The 17,500-nt window shown below is 45.9% G+C and overlaps 2 protein-coding genes across 3 annotated transcripts in view; one reads left to right on the top strand and one right to left on the bottom strand.

The window, feature by feature from the left end:
* The window catches only part of LOC106597855 (protein Wnt-5b), a 215,347-nt gene that overhangs the window by 30,896 nt on the left and 166,951 nt on the right, over positions 1 to 17,500 (bottom strand). Inside the window, exons 3-4 of one of the 2 annotated variants that reach the window (XM_082977953.1) lie at positions 3,330 to 3,499; positions 2,410 to 2,657 (exon numbers count right to left, since the gene is read on the bottom strand). In XM_082977953.1, coding sequence (XP_082834079.1) covers positions 2,410 to 2,657; positions 3,330 to 3,460 — 379 coding nt within the window. In that variant the 5' untranslated portion in view covers positions 3,461 to 3,499. The remainder of the gene's footprint in view (positions 1 to 2,409; positions 2,658 to 3,329; positions 3,500 to 17,500) is intronic. The other variant, XM_082977954.1, reaches the window with a different exon arrangement.
* Positions 7,250 to 8,050, top strand: LOC123743841 (uncharacterized). Its single transcript, XM_082977227.1, has one exon. The coding sequence runs from the start codon at positions 7,427 to 7,429 to the stop codon at positions 8,048 to 8,050; it is 624 nt and encodes a 207-aa protein (XP_082833353.1). The 5' UTR covers positions 7,250 to 7,426.

The following is a 17,500-nucleotide window of genomic DNA, read 5'->3' as shown; positions in this document are numbered from 1 at the left end:
GTTCTTCACTGGTTGACCTTTTCTTGTGGCAACAGGTCACAAATCTTTCTGCTGTGATGCACACTGTGGTATTTCACCCAGTAGATATGGGAGTTTATCAAAATCGAGTTTGTTTTCTAATTCTTTGTGGATCTGTGTAATCTGAGGGAAATATGTGTCTCCAATATGGTCATACATTTGGCAGGAGGTTAGGAAGTGCAGCTCAGATTCCACCTCATTTTGTGGGCAGTGTGCACATAGCCTGCCTTCTCTTGAGAGCCAGGTCTGCCTACGGTGGCCTTTCTCAATAGCAAGGCTATACTCACTGAGTCTGTACATAGTCAAAGCTTTCCTTAAGTTTGGGTCAGTAACAGTGGTCAGGTATTCTGCCACTGTATATTCTCTGTTTAGGGACAAATAGCATTCTTGTTTTCTCTGTTGTTTTGTTAATTCTTTCCAATGTGTTAAGTAATTATCTTTTTGTTTTCTCATGATTTGGTTGGGTCTAATTCTGTTGCTGTCCTTGGGCTCTGTGGGGTCTGTTTCTGTGGGGTCTCTCTCTCTCTCTATCACACTCTTTCTCCCTCTCTCTCTCTCTCTCTCTCTCGTCTCTCTCAATTCAATTCAAAGGGCTTATTGGCATAGGAAAATCTCTCTCTCTCCCCCCATCTGGTGTGCAGGTGTTACCAATGATGTATGTTAACCCTGGATTGTTGATGCTATGTATTGGCCATTGAGAGGCTTTGAAGCCACCGGTCAGCCATATTGCCACTCCCCAGTAGGATCAGTCCTCCATAAGAATGAATGGAATTCTACAGTATTCTGATAAAACATTTTAAGGACAAAATTACATGTATTTAGGTAACATTAGTATCTCCATAAAAATTATACTTTAAAATATATACTTTAATATATATATAAAAATATATAAAATAATAATATATATTTAAAATATATATATATATATATATATATATATATATATATATATTTTGTATGTTCAGCTCACATAATATAATTTACAAGTATGCTTTAATGTGTCTGTAAAAGAATAGATGTGGAAAAAACGAATGTATACATTAATAAATTAATTTCTATCGATTCCAAAATATTTTTTTTAACACCTGTGGGGGAATTCCAAGATGGAGGCACTGCGGCTTTAATACAACGCCCCCTATCGGACATCTAGTGTATATATAAATCATTGGGTGTTACCTGACAGGTTTTCCACTGGATGGATATACCATCTGGAATGCAGATCTCAACGTTTGAAATACTTCAGCATCGTAGCCTTGGAAGGCTAGGACTCTCTATACAAGCAAATAAACGTAACCTTGGCAGCTGGCACTCTCTCTCCAAATGTGTTTTGGGGAACGTAAACAATAAAAAATATATTCTGTTGACGTTTATGATTTGGGAATTCTTAAATAATTCGTGAGTTTGATATAAAAAATAATATATAGTCATAGCCTATGTTGACATATCTTTGGAAGTAATTCGCCGGTGAATGCCACTTCGGCCAACCAAGAAAGAGGGCATCAGTTTACAATGCCAATGCCCGTCTGTCAGTAAGATAAACCGTTTTTTTATATTCCATGTAAAACGCAACTCCGCATTTAAGACTGGCTATCCTGATTCCTGGCACTGTTATAACAGAAAAGTCACGTGTCAAAAAGTTGTAATTATGTGTTCTCTTAAAAACAGAATGTGTAGGTTAAATGTGAGCCGGGAGGCAGGAGCCCGAGCTCCCGATAAAGACCAGGACTTTTATTGGCCCATAGAACCGATAGTTCAAATAGCAGCCCGGATCTGCCGAGTCCGTGTCACCCCATGATTGCATTTCAAAAGGAGGCCGTGGACAATAGCAGGCTAACACCTCAATAAAACCCTCGCGATTGACTGCAAACAACTCCTTTGCTGTTTTGGGAACGGCGAGGAAGAGGAGAGAGGGAGGGGATCGGTCGGCCTGCCTGACTGGCCGTCGGAGGGGGATCCTGCATCAGAGGGAGAATAGAGAAGCTATGGGGTATTGGACAAGCCATCTCTAGTCTACACCTCATCTAACTACAAAACGGAACTAACACTCAATTGTCGAGAAAAATCTGACTGACAATTGAGCGCAACGAATTTTTATTTGGAAACATCAAGTTTGTTAAAAGGTCCCCTATCTAATAGTTGAACTGATACAAAAGCACATTCAAGAGTACAGATACAGTTATCAGCGTTGCCTCTAAAGTGCACTAATTCTAAGTTTACACTGGGAATTCAAAATGTGAACATGTTTCATCATCTACCGCCACCGGCCTATCACTCATTAGCTCTGGTCCAGCGCATTCGTGCGCGTTCCTTAACTAACCGTTGGTGAAATAAATGGTCACTAACGCGCTGAACCAGAGCCTATATCCCAATCCCACCACGTGACTTGCTTACCTATCTGCATGACGCGTCCGAACACGGATGCATTATCCACCGTGCTACAGTTCCACCGCCGCTGTCTGAACTGGTATTGACACTCATTGATGCCCGTCTTGGCGCCCTCGCCTATGTAGACCATGTGGTCCTGGTAGAGCTGGCACAGCTTCCTCTGGCCCTGGGAGAGGCCCGTCAGCTGGCTGCACAGAGGCTGCGCCCCGATGATGTACATCTCCGGTCTCTGGATAGGGTTCATCGCTAACGACCTGCATGCACGGATGGGAAATAGGAGGTTGGTAGTTATATACAGTGTTGAGAAAATAAACGTTTATTATAGTGTCTGGATGAGGCGTAAATAGCAAGTATTTTAGCCTATAGAGCTTCAGTCAAAGACTCGCCGTTTCAATATGTCGTATAAAGCGATACAATTGGCAATAATGGCAAATGTGCATTAATTAAATACGAAAATAATACATATAAAGGAAAACATATATAGTCTATTCTACTGTGGAAATAAAGACAGGTACTAATCGAATGAAATAATGAAATAATGATGTGCTGTATCGATGTCAGATGATGAGGAACATGATTGGAATGTTCTCCGTCAGAGTGGAACGTTTGGCAGCAAGCTCTCCGCACAAGGTCAAGATGCGGTGTTCCACTCTGTGGACTTCCCCTGTTTCCCCCCATTCCACAAACAGCTTGGCCATTTGTGCGTAGCATGGGTAAATATTGTGACAAAGTCACCACATTTGTTCTCCCACTGGTCTCCTCCACGACACAACAGAACACACGGCACCACAACACAAGACAACACAAGAACGCTCTCTCAAACCCCAATATCTGTCAATTAATGAATCAATTGCGCATGAACTAATAAGTACGCAACGATATAGAAACTGAACAGAGTTAATTTGACATGAAAAAGTTCAACTTACAACCAGGAGTTGGCGTCCACCAGTAGTTGCGAGCTGCATGCGATGAGAGCGACCGCCAGCAGTAAGTGTTGCTGGGCGCTGCTGCACGGTCTCCGGCTAGTCCTGGTCTCCATGACCCCTTGTGCCACCATCACCGCCAACAAACACCCAAACGGGAAAGAAGTGCCCCTCTGTGAAAAAGACGGATCAAAAACAACCTCTGTAATCCGCTGCGGGGTTCCAGACTGGGTTCACAGAGATGACGATGCCGAGACTACCAACAGTCAATATCCGATTCCGTGGAGATAAGGTGTCCTGCGCATTGTCCCCATGACTTTATTGACTTGTAGCTTTGTCTAAACTCTGTTAGGAACGCCTAATCCTAATTCCCAGTCGTGCGTAAAATGTGTACAAGGAAGAAAACCTGATTTGACGCATTAGGAACTATAGGCTAAGATGCGTTTAGTAAGGAGACAGAGCCATCAGATGTGCGTTCTGGTGACGACTAAAGTTCCATTAAAAAACAGTCCATGAAAAGTTTAGATGACGTGGAAAATCCGATAAGATACAGGTCTCACAGTGGTATTCCCCAGAAGATTAAAAACACAAGGCTATTTATGAAAACATTTGAGCAAGTGTTCATTCCTTGCCTCGATCTGATCTACTTTGTAAATTTACACTCTAAACACTGACTGACTCTCCTCATCCCTCTCTCCCCCTCTTCTCCTCCCCCTCCTCCACCCTTGTTTTACGGGCCAAGGGGAGGGGCGGACGCCTGCGGGGAACACCGTTCATGTCAAATCAAATTGTATTTGTCACATGAGCCGAATACAACATGTGTAGACCTTACCGTGAAATACTTACTTACAAGCCCTTAACCAACAATGCAGTTTTAAGAAAATAATGTTTAAGAAAATATTTACGAAACAAACTAAAGTAGTAAAAAAAGCAACACAATAAAGTAACAATTACGAGGCTATGGTACGGGGTACCGGTACCGAGTCAATGTGCGGGGGTACAGGTTAGTCGAGGTAATTGAGGTAATATGTACATGTAGGTGGGGGTAACATAACTATGCATAGATAATAAACAACGAGTAGCAGCAGTGTAAAAGAAAAAGGGGGGGGGGGGGGGGGGGGTCATTGCGCAAGGCGGAGACCACCTTAGTGTCATAGCAAAACATGGGAACATACCAAATGGGGGGAGAGAGAAAGAAGTGCATTTAGAGAAACCCTTGAATTGAAATTGAGAGAGAGGCAACAGTGTATGTAGCAAACAGTCATTTATGTGACTCAGACCTGATTCTGCATAAGTTGCGCACTAAAGAGCAACATCTCATCAGCAAAGTCCTTCCAGGTGTGTACAATGAGCATTCTGCTCTTACTGGAATACCAGAGGAACACAATTGAAACAAATCCAATAAGGATTTTTAAGCACTATTAAAATAATCGTAATATAATTGTCATTTATTTTTTATTGGTTGTAAAAAAAGAAATGACATGACACCAATACAAACACGTATTTAAACTGTGTGTGAGTACACTTTATTATATTTGAGTACCAGGAGTCCTCACAACAATAGCAAACCTTTTACCGGTCCTCACTTGTAAAAAGGCTTAGGGGTTAGGTTTAGGGTTAAGGTTAAGGTTAGGTTTAGGGGTTAGGGAAAATAGGATTTTGAATGGGAATTAATTGTTGGTACCCAGAAAGTCCTCACAAGTTAGTAAGACATACCTGTGTGTGTGTGTGTGTGTGTGTGTGTGTGTGTGTGTGTGTGTGTGCGTGCGTGCGTGCGTGCGTGCAAGAGAGCGATTAATGGAGTCAACGTTTTGGAAAATTTCACAATTGCATCAAAGTTCATGTGCGTTAAATCCCCCTTTTACTTCGACTTGATGATTTGTTTGAATAAACGTGAGTGCTTCGAAAACCTTAATCCTCCTTTGGATAAGAAAATAAAGCCGGCCACACATTGAGCTCTGAAGACTAGCTCCTCTAAAGAAAAGGCGTGTTGAAGCGAGCTTTCCTTATTTCAAATGTTCGCAAAGACAAAGTAAAACGCCATGCTGGAATGGGTACCTTTGATCTAAAGTCCTACCACTTTCTAAAGTCGCCCAATTCAGAGTCCTTGATAATAAAATAGTCCATAGCCTAACTACTACAAATACGGCTTTAGGGATATTTTGAACCATATGCGCATAGCTACACACGTTTGCGTATTGTTTCCAGGCGGCATCACATCCGGCCGTGATTGGGAGTCCCATAGGGCGGCGCACAATTGGCCCAGCGTCGTCCGGGTTTTTGCCGGTGTATGCTGTCATTGTAAATAAGAATTTGTTCTTAACTGACTTGCCTAGTCTAAATAAAGGTTAAATAAAATAAAGCATTTTTATGAGGAGCAATAAAAGAATCGAATTCAGTAACAACCGAGAAAAAAAACATCAAACTCGCAAAGGGAAACTTTTACTTTGGGCTGTGTACAAATATAACATAGGTTATGACTTTCGAATACTATCTTTAAAAAAATAGAAACATTCCTATTTATGTTCACAGAAAACGAAATAAACGAAGAGTATTTTTCGATCTGCTCATGGCACTTGCAGGACTCATAGGGGTCCAGCCAAGCAGGTTAACCAACTATTTCCCCAGGTCTTCCGTTTCTGTTTACTGGGCTCCGTTCCACAGACCAGACCAGACAGTCAGTGGACATGTATAGGGCCTTGACTGGCGCGAGAGACGCCACTCGATTTCCGACCGGTCTCTGCATGAGAATGCCACTGTCGTCGCGCCTTTCATCTTTCCCCAAACCCCTAGGCCTACACACCAACCATCAACTTTTCACGCGCCCGCCGTCGCCTTCCATCCTAGACCGCCGCCCCCCCCCCCGTAAAGTGTCTTGACTGCCTGCAATATACATCCAATGCTTGTGTTATAGTGTCATGTTGTTTGAATGTGTAATACTCGAGCAACAGGTATTACATTAGTTTCCCTGTGCTTTCCCTTTGACGTTGGTTTCAGTGGAGAAAAATGAATGAATGAATGAACGTTTTTGGGTCACCTCATAGGACACCTAATTCTCAATGTCTTTCAAATTCACTTAAGATGATCAATTCTCTCAGAATGACTATTAGTGTTTCACCTACACAATCACATCTCAGACCTGACACCTCTCTCTATCGGTTGCATTTGTTTGCAGGACTATATGACCAGACAGTCAAAAAAGCCTGATAATAAATCATTATTTATTGAAGGCAATTTTATAATGAAGCAATATTCCTGTTTTGGGGCAAACAGCGCCCCCTGCTGGTTAAATTGAGAAGGTAAACATTTCCCTGTTTATCTAACAGTCACCACAATCAGTCCCGAATCCCAGCATAGAATACAACAGCAGAGTAGGCTATTATAGAGGCTAACCACTGTCCTCCAGTGGCTGGATATAGTAATTACATCTAGGCTGATGGAGAAAAACCTGACGCTATAGAGATCAAGTAGGTTATATTACATTAAAACGAGTGTGATATTGATGAATTGATCAGGCCTATTGCATGTACATTTTTTATCTAGAGGATTGACTGTGATTTACTGGCAGGACAAATTGAAGTTAATGTTATCTATCATTTATTAGCAGTGTGAACTGTGAAGATCAGAATATGCAGCACCTAATTGTTTTATACGTAAATGATGAAGTAAGTGATGAACTATTGACGTTTCTAAGTAATGAGTCTGGGTGTTTGATACCAAAGGATGCCACAATCGATCTGAAACGATGAGCACTGTAGTAGCTCTGCTGTTCGTCCTCTGCAGCTGTGCCCCTGACGGACAGCTTCAGCACAGTGACAACCCTAAAACTGACAACACCGTACAGGTCTACCAAGATGGGGACGAGGGCCATGATGAAGACGTTCCCATGAACAACCATCTGACTGAAACAGCCGTCGTGGAAGCCAGGCTGAGGGTCAGCGAGAGCCAGGTGGAGGAACAGAGAGTCCTACTCCAGGAGCTGAGAGCCATTGTGGCTCAACAGAGCACCAAACTGAATGAGATGGGAGCCACCGTGGAGGAACAGAGAGTCCTACTCCAGGAGCTGAGAGCCATTGTGGCTCAACAGAGCACCAAACTGAATGAGATGGGAGCCACCATGGAGGAACAGAGTCCTACTCCAGGAGCTGAGAGCCATTGTGGCTCAACAGAGCACCAAACTGAATGAGATGGGAGCCACCATGGAGGAACAGAGAGTCCTACTCCAGGAGCTGAGAGACATTGTGGCTCAACAGAGCACCAAACTGAATGAGATGGGAGCCACCGTGGAGGAACAGAGAGTCCTACTCCAGGAGCTGAGAGACATTGTGGCTCAACAGAGCACCAAACTGAATGAGATGGGAGCCAACATGGAGGAACAGAGAGTCCTACTCCAGGAGCTGAGAGCCATTGTGGCTCAACAGAGCACCAAACTGAATGAGATGGGAGCCACCGTGGAGGAACTGAAGAGAGAGAACAGAGAGAGACCGAAGGTGGCCTTCTCAGCCTCGCTGTCTGAATCCAAAGGACCAAATAGTGATGATGGCATCCTGGTCTACAAACATGTCTTCAACAATATTGGTGAGGCTTACAGTCCAGTGACAGGTATCTTCAGAGCACCGGTTAATGGAGTCTACTACTTCACATACACTGCCTTTACAACCTCCAGCAAGAAGAGAAGAGTGTCGCTGTATAAGACTTCTAATGGAGACTGTGACCGATGGTGATGAAACAGATGGAGAGGACAAGGAGGTTCCAATGGAGTCACACTGAGTTGGAAGAAGGAGATACAGTCTGTAGTCATCCTGCAGCAGGACACCATGTCTCACCACACCACCTTCACAGGCGTTCTGCTCTTCTCTTAGAAAACAGGTTGTTCTTCTGTTTCTGCTTCTATGACATGCAGTAGTACTCTGGGACCACATGAGAGGAAATACATGATAAACATGACTTATTGGTCTTCAGTTACATTCTTCTTCTTTCTCAGATCTGCCCGTTTCTAGGGCAGTATTGTCAGGTTTGATGGCCTACTATATTACTGCACAACTGATTGTGAAAACTAGACATTGAGAACAATATGAAAATCCAACGTTTCTGATTATAGAGAACACAATGTGACATCTGAACACAACGGTCCCCTTTGTCAAAGTATCTGCTCTCATCTATTTCCCAACAATAAAATACATCTAACAATTGAATTGTCATTATTTGAAATAATAGCAGTAAATATCACATCAGATTGTAGTATGCTATGGTCTCTTCTTGCAGAAGTGAAAACATATTTTGCAGTGGTCTCTATATCACACATCTTTTAGAAGACATGAACTGCTGTGAATGAATCAAGGACTAATTCAAGCTCAAGGCACTGTGTTATATACATTCCTTACATAGTATCATACCCCGTTCAGACCTACAGTACATACCAATGTGCTTTTACAGTAATAACCTGCTATTCCTTATAGCTTCCACATGGGGGCGCACTTCAGCACAAACCGCACATCAAGCTCCAAGGCATGAAAAATACATTTTCTCCTGAACTCTATGCAATAGCTATCTAGCCAGGCGCAATGTCAGTGTAATGTGCCTCGATCACACCTGCAGCGTCTTTGTGTTTTGGTCCATCAGAATTACATTCATTTACAATGGAATGCTGTGCTGGCCATGCAGCATTGAGTTGCAGTCAGTTGCAGTGTGTTCCGTGTTCTGTGTTCTGTGTTCTGTGTTCTGTGGTGCATCAAACTGTATGACTAGACCTGACAGAAATAGCAGCAAAAGGTGAATGTTTTGTTTTCCACATATCCAGTAAAAAATTGAATTGCATAATGAAAAAGCATTTTTGCAATGACGTTGTTGGTCAGATCCAGGCATTCCACTTCTTATGGTAGCCACACCCTGTTTGTGAGGAACATTAAGAACAACAAACTGGTCCCCTGGTTTCATCTTAACACTTGACAATGATGTGTCCAAAATGACACCATATTCCCTATCAGTGGAGGCTCCTCAGAGGAGGAAGGGGAGGACCCTCCTCCTCAGTGAATTTCATTTAAAAACAAATTGTAAAACATAAAAAAATTATCCTTTTTAGATAAAACTATACTATACTATATAAAACTACACGTCACCAAATAATTGATTAAAACACACTATTTTGTAATGAAGGTCTACAGCAGCCTCAGCAACACTCTGTAGGGTAGCACCATGTTGTAGCCGGAGGACAGCTAGCTTCCCTCCTCCTCTGGGAACCTTTAACTTCAATACAAAACCTAGGAGGCTCATGGTTCTCACCCCTTTCCATAGACTTACACAGTAATTATGACAACTTCCAGAGGACATCCTCCTACCTATTAGAGCTCTTGTAGCATGAACTGACATGTTGTCTACCCAATCAAAGGATCAGAGAATGAATCTAGTACTGAAAGCATGAGCTACAGCTAGCTAGCACTGCAGTGCATCAAATGTGGTGAGTAGTTGACTCAAAGAGAGAGAAAGACAATAGTTGAACAGCTTTGAACAAATTAATTTCTTCCAAAATGAGGAGAAGCAAGAGAGCGGGAGAAAGAAGAGAGAGAGAGAGATTGTCATTTTTCTTCATTTTCACTTACTTAGTTAGCAAATGAAGCTAGCTAGTTTAGCCTACTGAAACACCCTGCTCAAACAGAGGGATGCTATGTTAGCTAGCTGGCTATGACTATCCAACACAACACTGGAACTCTTCCATGTCAAGGTAAGCTTTTGGTTTTACTAATTTATTGCCACTGGGGCCCACTTACTGACTGTACACTGTAACATTACTACACGATTATAGAGGGTTTACTAACGCGTTAGTTCTGTTAACTATGCTGACTAGGACATTACTTTTACTAATATGGTGACAACGATGTAGGCTGTGTGTAGCGGCTTGCCGGTCACATACAGCTGAGGTGTTGTGCATTGAAGTCCACAAGCCAAAGGACAAGGTGAGAGGAGGAGAGCGCATAGATAGATGAGAGAAGGAATACAACGGCATTTGGAACACACAGACTCTCTGACGTTCTAAGCAGAGAGGAGAGGAGAGGAGAGGAGAGGAGAGGAGAGGAGGGGAGGGGAGGGGAGGGGAGGGGAGGGGAGGGGAGGGGAGAGGAGAGGAGGGGAGAGGAGAGGAGAGGAGGGGAGGGGAGGGGAGAGGAGAGGAGGGGAGGGGGAGGGGAGGGGAGGGGAGAGGAGAGGAGAGGAGAGGAGAGGAGAGGAGAGGAGAGGAGAGGAGAGGAGAGGAGAGGAGAGGAGAGGAGAGGAGAGGAGAGGATCCACATGGATTGGCTGTGACCTGTGATACATATATAACAATCATCCACTGGAGGAGTTTCTACATCAGCAGCAGGAAGGACTTGTTGGTCCACCAGTGTTGACAGTGTCTTTGGCTTTGTGGCATTGCTACAGGACATCACAGTGACCGTCAAAGGGACATAAAGAGCCTTTGATTTCTATACATTCAGTGGTCTGCCAGCTATGTGCCAGCAGTATTATTGTACAGTCAATGGAGGAAATGCTTGGGTGGCATCCTATGGAAAAGATCTATGTGCCTCTGAGGGCCCAGTGGGTATTTGGCTTCCGGAATGCCAGCCAGGGCCCCAATGACTGACAGGGGTCCAGAACATTCTGATCTAGAACATTCTATTTCAGTAGCGTCTAGCGGGTCCTCATGTCTCAGTGTATGAGATGGAAGACCTATATCAATCCAGCAAATATTCAAATTCACTCAAATGAACCAATCAATAAAAAGAGTGGTATAGAGCCTAGCTATGAACACAGCTCTTGGGCAAAACGCCATCCTAACTGTGAAATGTGTGCTTTCACACAGAGAGACAGTGCTTGGAGACAAACACAGCATAGACGGAGACATAGTCTCACAGTCAACAGAGATCTGCTGTAGGCTACCTCCAGGGCTGGATCTCCAGTCTAGTGCTACGCTATGCTACCTCCAGGGCTGGATCTCCAGTCTAGTGCTACGCTATGCTACCTCCAGGGCTGGATCTCCAGTCTAGTGCTCGCTATGCTACCTCCAGGGCTGGATCTCCAGTCTAGTGCTACGCTATGCTCCTCCAGGGCTGAATCTCCAGTCTAGTGCTACGCTATGCTACCTCCAGGGCTGGATCTCCAGTCTAGTGCTACGCTATGCTACATCCAGGGCTGGATCTCCAGTCTAGTGCTATGCTATGCTAACTCCAGGGCTGGATCTCCAGTCTAGTGCTACTCTATGCTACCTCCAGGGCTGGATCTCCAGTCTAGTGCTATGCTATGCTACCTCCAGGGCTGGATCTCCAGTCTAGTGCTACTCTATGCTACCTCCAGGGCTGGATCTCCAGTCTAGTGCTATGCTATGCTACCTCCAGGGCTGGATCTCCAGTCTAGTGCTACGCTATGCTACCTCCAGGGCTGGATCTCCAGTCTAGTGCTACTCTATGCTACCTCCAGGGCTGGATCTCCAGTCTAGTGCTACGCTATGCTACCTCCAGGGCTGGAGCGAGTAGTCGCACTTCGCTTCGCTCCACAGGTAATATTAAATTTCATTACATTACATTGGTTTGATTTGTTTGATCTGAGCGATTTTTCTTAGCTAGCTACATAGCCGTCTTTGTATCAAAGATAATTGTGTAGTTTAGAGTAATTAGAGTAATTATCGAGGTTAGCTAGCCAGCTATTTTCGTCCTCCTAACGTAGTCAACACTGCTAGCTAGCCAACTAGCCAACTTCTACCGACTAGCAGCACTGTAGAAACTATTACATTACAACATTACAATGGAACGACTTGATTAGTGTGGTGTTAGCTAGTACATAGTTGTCTTTGCTGTCTTTGTATCTAAGATAATTGTGTAGTTTAGAGTAATTATCGAGGTTAGCTAGCCAGCCGCGCCGCGACGCCGTTGTCCAGACTCCAGACTTAGTCAACACACCTAGTCATCATCAAACCCACTGCTAGCTAGCCAACCGTTACCGACTAGCAGCGCTGTAGAAACTAATACATTACAACGGAACGATTTGACTAGTGCACTAGCTAGCTACATAGTTGTCTTTGTCATAGCTTGATAATTGTGTAGTTTAGAGTAATTATCGAGGTTAGCTAGCCAGCTATTTTCGTCCCCCGCGACACCATTTTTCCAAACCTAGCCAACTATCACTGACGAGCAGCATTGTAGAAACTAAATACATTACAAAGGAACGTCTTGATTAGTGCTATGTTAGCTAGCTACATAGTTGCTTTTGTATCATGATAAGGTGTAGTACTGAAACTATCGAGGTTACCTAGCCAGCTACACGTTCAAACAAAGTCTACTTCACCAGCCAGCAGTTCTGTATCATTTTCGTCATTTGTCAATAAGATTTTTGCAACGTAAGCTTAACTTTCTGAACATTCGAGACGTGTAGTCCACTTGTCATTCCAATCTCCTTTGCATTAGCGTAGCCTCTTCTGTAGCTTGTCAACTATGTGTCTGTCTATCCCTGTTCTCTCCCCTCTGCACAGGCCATACAAACGCTTCACACCGCGTGGCCGCTGCCACTCTAACCTGGTGGTCCCAGCGCGCACGACCCACGTGGAGTTCCAGGTCTCCGGCAGCCTCTGGAACTGCCGGTCTGCGGCCAACAAGGCTGAGTTCATCTCAGCCTATGCCACCCTCCAGTCCCTCGACTTCCTGGCGCTGACGGAAACATGGATTACCACAGATAACACTGCTACTCCTACTGCTCTCTCCTCGTCTGCCCACGTGTTCTCGCATACCCCGAGAGCATCTGGCCAGCGGGGTGGTGGCTCTGGAATCCTGATCTCTCCCAAGTGGACATTCTCTCTTTCTCCCCTGCCCCATCTGTCTATCTCCTCATTTGAATTCCATGCTGTCACAGTTACCAGCCCTTTCAAGCTTAACATCCTTATCATTTATCGCCCTCCAGGTTCCCTTGGAGAGTTCATCAATGAGCTTGACGCCTTGATAAGTTCCTTTCCTGAGGATGGCTCACCTCTCACAGTTCTGGGTGACTTTAACCTCCCCACGTCTACCTTTGACTCATTCCTCTCTGCCTCCCTCTTTCCACTCCTCTCCTCTTTTGACCTCACCCTCTCACCTTCCCCCCCTACTCACAAGGCAGGCAATACGCTTGACCTCATCTTTACTAGATGCTGTTCTTCCACTAATCTCATTGCAACTCCCCTCCAAGTCTCCGACCACTACCTTGTATCCTTTTCCCTCTCGCTCTCATCCAACACTTCTCACTCTGCCCCTACTCAGATGGTATTGCGCCGTCCCAACCTTCGCTCTCTCTCTCCCGCTACTCTCTCCTCTTCCATCCTATCATCTCTTCCCTCTGCTCAAACCTTCTCCAACCTATCTCCTGATTCTGCCTCCTCAACCCTCCTCTCCTCCCTTTCTGCATCCTTTGATTTTCTCTGTCCCCTATCCTCCAGGCCGGCTCGGTCCTCCCCTCCTGCTCCGTGGCTCAACGACTCACTGCGAGCTCACAGAACAGGGCTCCGGGCAGCCGAGCGGAAATGGAGGAAAACTCGCCTCCCTGCGGACCTGGCATCCTTTCACTCCCTCCTCTCTACATTTTCCTCTTCTGTCTCTGCTGCTAAAGCCACTTTCTACCACTCTAAATTCCAAGCATCTGCCTCTAACCCTAGGAAGCTCTTTGCCACCTTCTCCTCCCTCCTGAATCCTCCTCCCCCCCCCCTCCTCCCTCTCTGCGGATGACTTCGTCAACCATTTTGAAAAGAAGGTTGACGACATCCGATCCTCATTTGCTAAGTCAAACGACACTGCTGGTCCTGCTCACACTGCCCTACCCTGTGCTTTGACCTCTTTCTCCCCTCTCTCTCCAGATGAAATCTCGCGTCTTGTGACGGCCGGCCGCCCAACAACCTGCCCACTTGACCCTATCCCCTCCTCTCTTCTCCAGACCATTTCCGGAGACCTTCTCCCTTACCTCACCTCGCTCATCAACTCATCCTTGACCGCTGGCTACGTCCCTTCCGTCTTCAAGAGAGCGAGAGTTGCACCCCTTCTGAAAAAACCTACAATCGATCCCTCCGATGTCAACAACTACAGACCAGTATCCCTTCTTTCTTTTCTCTCCAAAACTCTTGAACGTGCCGTCCTTGGCCAGCTCTCCTGCTATCTCTCTCAGAATGACCTTCTTGATCCAAATCAGTCAGTTTTCAAGACTGGTCATTCAACTGAGACTGCTCTTCTCTGTGTCACGGAGGCTCTCCGCACTGCTAAAGCTAACTCTCTCTCCTCTGCTCTCATCCTCCTAGACCTATCTGCTGCCTTTGATACGGTGAACCATCAGATCCTCCTCTCCACCCTCTCCGAGTTGGGCATCTCCGGCGCGGCCCACGCTTGGATTGCGTCCTACCTGACAGGTCGCTCCTACCAGGTGGCGTGGCGAGAATCTGTCTCCGCACCACGTGCTCTCACCACTGGTGTCCCCCAGGGCTCTGTTCTAGGCCCTCTCCTATTCTCGCTATACACCAAGTCACTTGGCTCTGTCATATCCTCACATGGTCTCTCCTATCATTGCTATGCAGACGACACACAATTAATCTTCTCCTTTCCCCCTTCTGATAACCAGGTGGCGAATCGCATCTCTGCATGTCTGGCAGACATATCAGTGTGGATGACGGATCACCACCTCAAGCTGAACCTCGGCAAGACGGAGCTGCTCTTCCTCCCAGGGAAGGACTGCCCGTTCCATGATCTCGCCATCACGGTTGACAACTCCCTTGTGTCCTCCTCCCAGAGTGCTAAGAACCTTGGCGTGACCCTGGACAACACCCTGTCGTTCTCCACTAACATCAAGGCGGTGACCCGATCCTGTAGGTTCATGCTCTACAACATTCGCAGAGTACGACCCTGCCTCACACAGGAAGCGGCGCAGGTCCTAATCCAGGCACTTGTCATCTCCCGTCTGGATTACTGCAACTCGCTGTTGGCTGGGCTCCCTGCCTGTGCCATTAAACCCCTACAACTCATCCAGAACGCCGCAGCTCGTCTGGTGTTCAACCTTCCCAAGTTCTCTCACGTCACCCCGCTCCTCCGCTCTCTCCACTGGCTTCCAGTTGAAGCTCGCATCCGCTACAAGACCATGGTGCTTGCCTACGGAGCTGTGAGGGGAACGGCACCTCCGTACCTTCTGGCTCTGATCAGGCCCTACACCCAAACAAGGGCACTGCGTTCATCCACCTCTGGCCTGCTCGCCTCCCTACCTCTGAGGAAGCACAGTTCCCGCTCAGCCCAGTCAAAACTGTTCGCTGCTCTGGCACCCCAATGGTGGAACAAGCTCCCTCACGACGCCAGGACAGCGGAGTCAATCACCACCTTCCATAGACACCTGAAACCCCACCTCTTTAAGGAATACCTAGGATAGGATAAAGTAATCCTTCTAACCCCCCCCCCCCTTAAAAGATTTAGATGCACTATTGTAAAGTTGTTGTTCCACTGGATATCATAAGGTGAATGCACCAATTTGTAAGTCGCTCTGGATAAGAGCATCTGCTAAATGACTTAAATGTAAATGTAAATGTAATCTCCAGTCTAGTGCTACGCTATGCTACATCCAGGGCTGGATCTCCAGTCTAGTGCTACGCTATGCTACATCCAGGGCTGGATCTCCAGTCTAGTGCTACGCTATGCTACATCTCAGCCAGAGAGCCAGACAGAGGAGAGCCCATGAAGGAGAGGTGGTACCCAGGGGAGGGAGGCCTGGCAGCGGGGTGAGCAGCATACCAGCTCAGCCTCTCCCTGGAGGCTATCTCTGGAGCCCAGAGCTCATTCTGTATAACGAGCTGTATACTGTCTCAAACATACTGGGGGATAAGAGGGGTTTCAGACATACAGGCAATCTGCAACACAGACATTGTATAGTTATGTCACTCTCTCTGGTTTTCCCTTTCTCCTACTCATTCATGCTTCTCTATTTCTCTCTCTCTCTCCCTCTCACTCTCTGTCTCTCCCCCTCTCTCTGTGTCTCTGTCTCTCTCTCCCTCTCCCTCTCTGTCTCTCTCCCTCTCTCCCCCCTCTCTCTGTGTCTCTGTCTCTCTCTCCCTCTCCCTCTCTGTCTCTCTCCCTCTCTCCCCCTCTCTCTGTGTCTCTGTCTCTCTCTCCCTCTCCCTCTCTGTCTCTCCCCCCTCTCTCTGTGTCTCTGTCTCTCTCCCTCTCTCCCTCTCTGTCTCTCTCCCTCTCTCCCCCCTCTCTCTGTGTCTCTGTCTCTCTCTCTCTCTCTCTCTCTCTGTTCCTCTCAATTCAATTTAAGGGCTTTATTGGCATTGGAAACATATGTTAACATTGACAAAGCAAGTGAAGTGGATAATAAACAAAAGTGAAATAAACAATAAAAATGTACTGTTAACATTACACTCACAAAATGTAAAAAAAAAAGACATTTCAAATGTCTCCCCCCCCCCCCCCTGCACATGCACACAAACACAGCGGCAAATAAAAAAGCAAATCAAATGAAACACAAAGCAACAGCTAACTGCAGCTGAGTATTTCCAGCCGTTAACTCTCCCCCTCCTTCCCTAACACCCCAAACCCCCGTGGCACTGTCCCTGGGGGGGGGGGGGGAAACTCATGGACCGTGTGTGTGTGAGGGGCGTCTGTAGGGAGGGCCTGGGGGGTGGGGTGTTAAGGCGGTCCAGCTGTGTGTCCCAGGATGCTTTGCAGCGGTGGTAAGGAGGGGGGAGGAAGGGAGGGAGGGAGAGAGAGAGAGGGAGGGAGAGACAGAGAGAAGGAGAGAGACAAGAAGCGTGCTGTGAGATCAATGGTTCGGCAGCTCTGACAGATCTCTGTGGTGAGGTGTCTGACTGCCTGCCTGCTGTATATCATTACTGTATCTATAGTCTACTGCTGCTGTATATCATTACTGTATCTATAGTCTACTGCTGTATATCATTACTGTATCTATAGTCTACTGCTGTATATCATTACTGTATCTATAGTCTCCTGCTGTATATCATTACTGTATCTATAGTCTACTGCTGTATATCATTACTGTATCTATAGTCTACTGCTGCTGTATATCATTACTGTATCTATAGTCTACTGCTGCTGTATGTCATTACTGTATCTATAGTCTACTGCTGTATATCATTACTGTACCTATAGTCTACTGCTGTATATCATCACTGTACCTATAGTCTACTGCTGCTG

This window comes from Salmo salar, chromosome 07, assembly GCF_965601325.2.
Source record: "Salmo salar chromosome 07, fSalSal1, whole genome shotgun sequence".
Classification (NCBI taxonomy): domain Eukaryota; kingdom Metazoa; phylum Chordata; class Actinopteri; order Salmoniformes; family Salmonidae; genus Salmo; species Salmo salar.
Note: the sequence above shows the minus strand (reverse complement) of the source record. Positions and strands in the feature narration are given on the sequence as shown.